This window comes from Sturnus vulgaris, chromosome 8, assembly GCF_052056855.1.
Source record: "Sturnus vulgaris isolate bStuVul1 chromosome 8, bStuVul1.hap1, whole genome shotgun sequence".
Taxonomy (NCBI): domain Eukaryota; kingdom Metazoa; phylum Chordata; class Aves; order Passeriformes; family Sturnidae; genus Sturnus; species Sturnus vulgaris.
This window is the reverse complement of record NC_142250.1, coordinates 19555186-19564436: the sequence shown is the minus strand read 5'-3', so window position 1 is coordinate 19564436 and position 9251 is coordinate 19555186. Positions and strand designations below refer to the sequence as shown.

At 49.5% G+C, this 9251-nt stretch overlaps 1 protein-coding gene across 1 annotated transcript; it reads left to right on the top strand.

Moving 5' to 3' along the window:
* The first annotated feature begins 2047 nt into the window (after positions 1-2047).
* WNT8B (Wnt family member 8B) lies at positions 2048-7780 on the top strand. The gene is made up of 5 exons (XM_014875288.2): positions 2048-2098; positions 3077-3215; positions 4572-4697; positions 6691-6833; positions 7223-7780. The coding sequence occupies exons 1-5, from the start codon at positions 2084-2086 to the stop codon at positions 7778-7780; spliced, it is 981 nt and encodes a 326-aa protein (XP_014730774.2). The 5' UTR covers positions 2048-2083.
* The last annotated feature ends 1471 nt before the right edge of the window (positions 7781-9251 follow it).

The window sequence follows — 9251 nt, the reverse complement described above, 5'->3', positions numbered from 1 at the left end:
GTTCATGCTGCTACCCAGTTGCGTTAGGATGGGGACCCATGGAGCTTACACAGTCTGATTAGCCCCAGGTTCATGGCCCTGTGTGATTCAGGTCACCCGATGCTCTAATCACTCGGCTACAGATGCTGTCTCTCCAAGTCCCAGGAAATATTTAATTAGCTGTACAATGCAGAAGCAGCTTCCAAAGGAAAATTCCTCTGAAAAACAACTATTGACTTCGTGCTAAAGTACCCATAGGGGCTGAAGCACAGCTGGGTCTGAATCCAAAGCCTGTAACAAAGGGAAAGAATCTCCTGCTCTCGCTGTACCAGTGCCTTGGTACAGCCCACTCCTGTTTTGACCCGGGGGAATCTTTCCCCAAGCAAGTTTCATCAGTATAAACACATTTCTACAAAAAAACACAAAAACAAACCAAAACAAAAGAAAGCTGGACTTGCTAGAATGAAATGTTACAAACTCTTTCTAAACTGTAACAGAAAAGATCACATTTCTTGTAGTTTTTACCAAGCTAAAGTAATGAGACCTCCTTTTATGGTGTACTTTGGAAAGGATCTCTGTGGGTGCAGTTCTAGTGGATGTGAAATGAGCTTGCTAACTGCACAAGTGGTTTTCCAGGGCAGGACAGCATCCTCTTTTAATCTCTCACATGTCTGACGTCTGGGCACCAGTCCTGTCACCTTGTCCGTCCCTGTGTCTATGGCAAGGCTGCACTTTGACGCTCAGCTTTGGACAGAAGTGCCTGCTTCTGCCTGTGCTTGAGCCCACCCTGGGAGGCCCGCACAGTGTCTGTGCTGGATTTTTAACACAAAAAGACAGTATCTTTCTCTCCCTTACAAGGGAATACTTGTGGCTCATTTGAAGCAGAACATAATCTTGAGAAGAAGCAGAAGAGCCAAGTTTCTATCAGTGGATGCTCTGTCATATTCCAAATCACTCACTCACTGCAAGGTCTCAATCCAGTCATTCCACCTCTCTGGCCTCAGTGTCCTCTCTGGGTGGTAAAAGCACTCACCCATTTCTCTGAAGTGCTGGATTCCAGCAGGGAAAATGCTCCACAGACTCACCAGAAATAGTGATGAGTGTTATTTCATACTGGAGAGAGTGGAATTAGGTATTTTTAAGAAACTCTCTCTTTTCTTATGTCATTTCTGACTTGGGATATTTGGAGTTGGGTCTTGGGCTTTTTCAAAGTGTCAGTCCTTTCTGCCATGATGCAGCTAAACAGGATTCACCTAGCCATTCTCCAGATTCTGCAGGTGGTCACTCCACCATATGGAGTCCTAATGGTGACTGACCATTTGCACAGAAACAGTCATTCTTACTGGAGAAAGACACAGACCAGACAGCGTCAATTCTGCAAGGCTCTAGTGTTGGATAGTGTTGGAGACAAGCCACACTGACCCTTGGAGGTGATCCCTCCACACCTTCAGTGGGAACACCAGAAAGCTTAATTTTGTCTAGGACCTCCCACCCACTCCAAATCCCCAGGATCCCCTGCACAATGTCCAGGAGGATGGGAAGGACATGTATATTTGTCCTCAGCCATCATCATAACCTGACCAAGAGGAGAGTATGGGCAGTCAGACATGGCACCACAGGAAAACGAGGGACTGTGATGTGGAGAGATGCATCTGGACACATATTGCAAAGGAGCAGCAGTGCCATGCCCTTCTTCCCTCAGCATGGTCCCATTCCTGAGGCTGGGAGAAATGCTACCCTGAGTTTAGTCAAGTGAGATAAAAAGCAAGGCTAAGGGAACAAGAAAGCAAAATAATGGGTGGATTGGTACAAAGGGTAGCTGAGCAGAGGAAAGCAAAAGGAGGGAGCAGTGAAGGAACTACAGCCCTGTACAGCCTGACTGAGGGGAGCAGGGAGGGGGGAAGGGGATGGCACTGTCCTGTCTCTTAGGGAGCAGCAAGGGGACATGGGGAAGAGACCAGAGGTGCCTGCAGCCAGGAGACAGGCAGACTGTGGGGGAGCGAGAGGAGAGCCCTGGGATGCCTGGCATTCCCCAGGCCCCTCCACCATCACCCCCTCCCTGCTGACACTGTCTCTATCTTCCAGGTCAGTGAATAATTTCCTGATGACGGGCCCCAAGGTAAGAGAAATCCCTTTGATCTCTGTCCCTGATTCCACTAAACCCAGGGAGGGAAGGGGAGAAAGAGAGAGGGGGGGGGTTCCTCCTTCCCAATCCTCTCCACCCAGCCTTGGCCAGAGCTCCCCTCACCCCCAGGTTTCCAGCAATAAGGCAGAGAAAGGCCAGGAAAGATTTGCTGTGAGCTGCAACTTGTGAGCTCCTTGGGCTACATGAGCCATGAACAATGCTGACCTGGGGTTCTTTTAAGCTGATTGGGGCCAGATTCTGGAGATTTGTCTATTGACACCAGCCAAGGCTCTCACCTGACATCTATTGCTTCCTGAGGATCAGGTTGGCATCAGGGCCCACACTGATCCAGCCAGAAAGTATTTTCTGTAGGCCCTGTAAAACATACTTCCTCAAGGAGCACAACTAGAATTGCCAGGACTTTGTTCATATTTCTTAACCCCTCACATCCTTGTGTTCCTCTTTCAGAGGCTTTTTTTTCTTAGCCAGGACCAGGCATAAAATTTACCCAGATTTTGTTCTGGCTATTCCCCAGGAACACCTCTGGGCCCATCTAGCTCCCAATACACTGGTGGAGCAACCTTGCCCCAAGGCACTACCTCTCCCCCATGGGCTGTGGTGAAGAAGAAGACAGGTTGAGGCATGTGCTGGCCTGGAGCTCCCTGATCTGAGCAGAAAACTGTTTCCTCTCATGGTGGAGAGATAAGGGCTTCCTCATGGCAGAGGCTGGCTGACACATTTCCTAATGTGGCTAAAAGCCAAGAGCTCAGCATTCTCCCCCAGGAGGCTCAGGCTGTGACCCAGCACAGCAGAAATGATTTTCCTGCTGCTGCTGCTGGTGAGCTTCCCGGGGAAGCCAAACTTGGGAGACCTTCTGAGCTCTGTATGCCTTGTTTTTGTAAGATGACACACAGGTTACTTTCCGTTGAAAATATACATGGTCCCTGTGCTGACCCCTAGCTCTGCTCCTAGGCCTATCTCATCTACTCCAGCAGTGTGGCGGCTGGGGCACAGAGCGGCATCGAGGAGTGCAAGTTCCAGTTCGCCTGGGACCGCTGGAACTGCCCGGAGAGGGCCCTGCAGCTCTCCAGCCACGGTGGGCTGCGCAGTGGTAAGGAAAGCATGGGATACCACTACTGGGACCCCCTTGCCACAGGTTAGAGCCCGTGGCCTCCTCCTCTCTTCCCAAGTGCCTCCTTTTCTTCCCCATTCCCACCTGGGAAGTGCATCTCCTAGGAATCCCCTGGAGGGATCTCCCTAGGAGACCCCTTCACCCATCAGCTCCCAGATACTCTGGGATCTAGCTCCAAGGCCCCCCTGCAATGCCAGCCTTACCCATGGACCTGCTGAACCCCAGCTGGCTCAGGACCAACCCTTACACAACTGCCTCCCCAGAAGCATGCATCCCCCTGACCTGCACATGGCCTGCTGGACACACCACACCTAGATGGTGTCCCAGGGTATCCCAGGGAGGCTGAGAACCAGCACAGGCTGGCTGGGTAGCAAGAAGAAAGGATAAGGCTAAAGGGAACAGGTAAGAGTTCATCAGTGGCTGTGTTCTAGCCAAGAGGCAGGAGAAGTCTTCCTATATCTTCCAGATGTCAGAATCACCCTAGGCAGAAATCCATCATCCCTGACCTGGGCCACTGTAGGGCATGGGGCTGTGATCATTGTCACTGTATCCTGTTCCTTACCTATTTGCAGGTCCCAGGAAATATTTCAGTGCATATCTGGCCCTCTAGACCTATGTTTGATGCTGGGCTGGGCTCATATCTGCTCTATAAAAGCAGGACCTGGGTGTGGAGGAGAGCTTTAGGCCTCTGGTGGGACTGGCAGCAGACAAGAAACCAGAGCCCCAGGCAGAGATGGACAAAGGTGTCAAAGCGAGGCCTTGAGGAGTCAATTGCAGCACAAGGCCCGCTCTGAGACCAGAAGCAGGTCCCTGAATCATTCCTGTCAAGGTTATCTGCTCATCATTACCTTGCTGATATTAAATGAAAGCCAAAGGCCAGCTAATGATTCCCAGACTGATCCTGGTGGGTAGGTATGGTTACTGCCCAGAGTCCTTTCAGCAGAAGGTAAGGCTCGAGGGGACTGTGGGGAAGGAGCTCTTTGATACTTGGATAGGACCCCTTCCTGTTGGGGGTGTGTTAGTGATAAGTGGGGGACATTGGCTGTCTGTGCTATATCACCACTGTTGAGCTCCCACAGGGACAGCCAGGTGCTATCTCATCCACACCCTTTCAAATGGCATGAGTCAATCTGGAACGTATTTGGGAGCTTCTGTCTTCATGCAATTCAAGCCCAAACTAAGCTAATCTGACATGTAGGGCTCCTTCTCCACCCCACAAAATCTTCCCTCTGCAGATGTCCTGTGCAGACTCCTGTATGGTAGGAACAATTTCTAACACTGCCCTTGCCATGAAATCTTTTGCACATCTTCTCTTTTTGTATTCCCCCTTGACAGCAAACCGAGAAACAGCCTTTGTCCACGCCATCAGCTCTGCGGGCGTCATGTACACACTGACCCGGAACTGCAGCCTGGGGGATTTTGACAACTGTGGCTGTGACGATTCCCGCAATGGACAGCTGGGTAAGGAAGGAGACATGAGCTGCTGCCCCTCACTTGTCCCAGGTGGCAGGAGAAGCTCTTCTCTCCTCCTGAGGCCTGCAGAAACACCTCTCCATTCTGGTCTCCACAGCTGGGAACAATGCTCAGAGCAGAGCTTTCCCTGGTTTAAACCAAAGCAGATCTGTGGAAGCTAATGGAGCCACCTCCAACTTATACCAGCTAAGCTCTTGATGCTTTCCTTTACTTTCTAAATGAGTAGGAAAGTAGAAGGGGTAGCAGTTTCCCTGATTCAAATCAAGAACTCTAAGCTGCTGGAGAGAATAACTATATCATACATGCAGAGGAGTGGATCTGTTGCCATGCACCTAAATGATCTAGGTATAGCAGCACAGGTCAGGGACTCCAGGGTTCCCAGGGTCTGCAGGACCAGGTTGGCCCCACAGCAGAATGACCATGAAGAAAAGCAGGGTGCTATTCATAAACCTCCCTAGCACTTGCCAGCATGGCAGGCACACAAGAGCACAACCAGAAGAATCACTGTGGCAGCAAACAGCTATCACACCCTCCACATGACAGTGGTATCCAGGCCCTCAGCCACCAAGCACCCCTGGTGGGCAACTCCAGGCTGCAACAATCCAGCTCTTCACTCAGCGTTCACAGAAGACACTGACATTTAGGGGTTTTGTTTTGAATAGAAAGAGGCCAAATTTCAAATGATCAAAATATTTTAAAAGCCATGCCCTACCCAGCCACACCAGGCAGTCAGTATGTGTCACTTTATGACAAACTCCTTTGGAGTGTCCAGTATTTAGTAATTTACTTTACTGGCTGATAGTTTTGAAAGCAGCTACTAATGCTTAGGTGTCTAAAGTTTGGGAATGCCTGTGTCTAGCAGAGCAAGACTTTTGGGCAACAACACATCAAATTCTATCTTCTCTGGAAAACCAAGTTAGTCATGCTACATTTCTTCCCCCCCAAATATATCTGTTTTTAATAAAAAACTTTCCATTGTGGACTTAAAACCTCGTAAGGCACAGGAAACTTTTGGGCTTGACGAAAACAGTGTGATTCAATTCAGCCATTGAACTGAATCCAAGCTGGTGAAAGGTTTTCCTACTTCCTTCAGTCCCACTTCTTGACTTGGACTGCATCATCCACTGCAATTACCCACCTGCCATGAAATACTCCTGCCTTTCCCTGGGAGAGGGGATCATGATGCCCTGGGGAAGTCCAGGCGAGGGCCAAGCCTTTTCAGAGAGGCACAAGGCCATTAAACCACAACTCCCAAGAGGTACCAGTGTGGCATGTCAGGGTCAGAATGTTCCAGATTTCAAACCTTCATTAATAATTTGGCATCTTTCTCCAGGAGGAAAAAAACTGCATGATGTTTATCCAGTCCCACTCAGCTCCCACTCAATTAGGAAAAGTACCTTTCACATATTTTTGTGTAATTTCACAGTTCTGTACTGACTTCCTTATTTCTTGATGGTAAGTAGAAAATCAGACCCTTCTAAGATGCCAAATCTCATCTCAGAATTCTGGTGTGGCAAAACCAGGGCCTCCTTGATGCATATGTGCCAGGCTTGGGCTGTTCTAGGCAGAGGGGAATCTGTTGCCTCTGACAGGATGCCTCCACCAGTTTGTTAATTGAAGTTAGCAAGATGCTGTCCCTGCAAGTCTCACTGAACCAGCTGAAGTCAGGGTTTGAGAGGTGATTAGAGACCCAAAGGCTTATCTGCATGTCTGCTAATGCATGATAACCTATAGCTTCTAAATCCTGCTCTACAGAAAGCCTAGAAAGCCCTGCATTTGTTGTACAGGACATACTCCTTTGCTGCCTGCCTGAGCCACTTACTATCCAGGCCTAAGGAAAAATGTCATGAACTCAACAGGAGGGAATCAGGGAGTACTGTGTGGTGAAAGGCTGGATTTGCCCCACAGCCTCCATTCCCTCCCATCACTTCTGAATCCTCTTCTGGTTCATTGACAGCACACATCTCATCTCCTTTCTTAGGGGGACAAGGCTGGCTGTGGGGAGGCTGCAGTGATAATGTGGGCTTTGGGGAAGCTATTTCCAAGCAGTTTGTGGATGCCCTGGAGACTGGACAAGATGCCAGAGCTGCTATGAACCTGCATAACAACGAGGCAGGTAGAAAGGTGAGCCCCTCTCTCCCTCCAGAGCTGACAGTGCATACCAAATTGTCTCCGAGCATTCACTGTGGAGAGTCACACTTTGATGTGGCTAAAAACACATGTCCAGAAGAAACAACTTCTTGGGGGGGGTGGCAGCAGTACAATGGTATCTGCTCTAAGGTAGCAAAGCTTCTCTGTTACAGTGTTAATGACTTCCACAGTCCTCTTTTTCCCAGTTCCAAGGAGGGGAGCACTGTGGAAAAGCAAATCTGTGAGCTTCAGGACTACTGTGCAGGGAGAATTGATGCCAAACTCCTCCCCAGGCCTGGAGCTATATTTCTGCATGCATTGCAGTATAGATACAGCCCCTCCGGGGTTTTTTTCTTGAACCTCTCTCTCTGCTCACCCTGTAGGCAGTGAAAGGGACCATGAAGCGGACTTGCAAATGCCATGGTGTGTCGGGGAGCTGCACCACCCAGACCTGCTGGCTGCAGTTACCCGAGTTTCGGGAGGTGGGCACTTACCTCAAGGAGAGGTACCACAAAGCCCTGAAGGTGGACTTGCTGCAGGGAGCAGGGAACAGCGCTGCCAGCCGGGGTGCCATTGCTGAGACCTTCAGTTCCATCTCCAAGAAGGAACTGGTCCATTTGGAAGACTCTCCTGACTACTGCCTGGAGAACAAGACACTGGGCCTACTGGGCACGGAGGGCAGGGAATGCCTGAAGAGGGGCAAGGCGCTCAGCAAGTGGGAGAAGCGGAGCTGCCGGCGGCTGTGCGGGGACTGCGGGCTGGCGGTGGAGGAGAGGCGAGCTGAGATGGTGTCCAGCTGCAACTGCAAGTTCCACTGGTGCTGTGCTGTGCGCTGTGAGCAGTGCCGCAAACGGGTCACCAAGTACTTCTGTGTCCGCAAGGAGAAGCGGGAGCGCAGCGGAGGTGGCAGAGCCAGTCGCAAGCTCAAGAGAAAGCTCTAACTTGCTTCTGCTCCTCCACAGTGCTGTCTGCCCCTCTCCTTCCTCTCCTACCCTTCCCATCAGCTCCTGGCACCACTTCTGTTTGGCATAGTTTTGTCTCATTCCCACTACTGCCTCACTAGGGCTTGGGCAAGGCAAAAGAGTCTTGTATGAGTGCTCAGGCCTTGCCTGTACAGGGCATTAGTGCAGTGGGTAATGTCTTCTGGGGAGACCTTGTTTGACAAAACAAGGTGAGACTTGGTCCCTTCAATTCAGTGTCACTCTACCCAGTGACTATGGCATTATCTCTGAAAACACAGGAAGGTCTTGGTGGCTCCTGTGGTTTTGAACTTGTCTGTTCCCCACACAAGCACATGCTCTGGGCTTTTGAGTAAGTGAGATAAAAGGTACAAGGAAACTGAGATAGCACCAACAATCGAGCAACTCAGATCAGTAACCCGTAAAGGAGAAGAGGCTTTTAAAAAATAGAGGTACTAAAACAGTTATTTGCCTCAGGCCTACATTATCAGGAAACAGAAAAGGCATCCAATTCCTTTCTCAGCAAGCCAGCCTCCAGGAACCCACAGCTTTGCTTTCCACCCTTTGCAGCTTTGCTAAGCTCTCCAGTGCTTTACTTTGCATTTGAAATGGCAGCAGCAAGACCGAAACTGCTGCTTGACCTGCCCATTACACAGCTGTCAAAAAAAGGGGTCCCAGCATTTGGCTTTTACATGTTTTCTCTGTGTCTTCCAAGCCTCCAGGTCTGGTCTCTCTTTTTAGGCCTGCGTTCCTATCAAAGCCCCTGACTGATGCCATAAAGATGCTCTCACACTTCTCCACTACCTCCTTCCTCCCAAATCTCTCCCAGAGAGAAGCTGCCAAGCTGAGTCTACTCCCCGTGTCCTGGTGTACTTGCCAAGCACTCTTACCCTGTCAGCTAACTAACTAAATACTTCTTCCTAGTCCGAGAAAATAATGTCAGTTACTATTTAATGGTGGTGTAAATAGGAAAGTGAAGCACTTTGAAGTTTAATTTATTGCACAGTTACTGTGATGTATACATAACAGTTTTTCCTCTACCACTTCTTGTATATATTCTATAGGCTAAGCAAACAGCAGGAAGATTTGGTTGATGTATCTCTGTTCCCTTGCTGAGGCTAGGGGAGGGAGGTAAGAAGCTGCCAGCTGCAGGACTTGGGGAAGCTCACTGCATCATCATAGCAATCTTCCCCTGTGCTGCAATTATATCATTTACTTTGCTGTTTGAAGTGTCCTTTAGCCAGACGAGAAGCCAGCAGAGCTGTTACTGGCCATTAGAGCCATCGTGTAGCTTATATTTGTAAAACAATAGCAAATGCAATAAATCAGTAGCCAAGTGCTTGCAAAATGCTGTTGTGTCTAAGTAGCTGGGTATTCTTTCATCCCATTTTGTGTATGTATGTATCAATTTAAGAGTCCTGGAGATTAAAACACAGTGCTTACTCATCTGAGC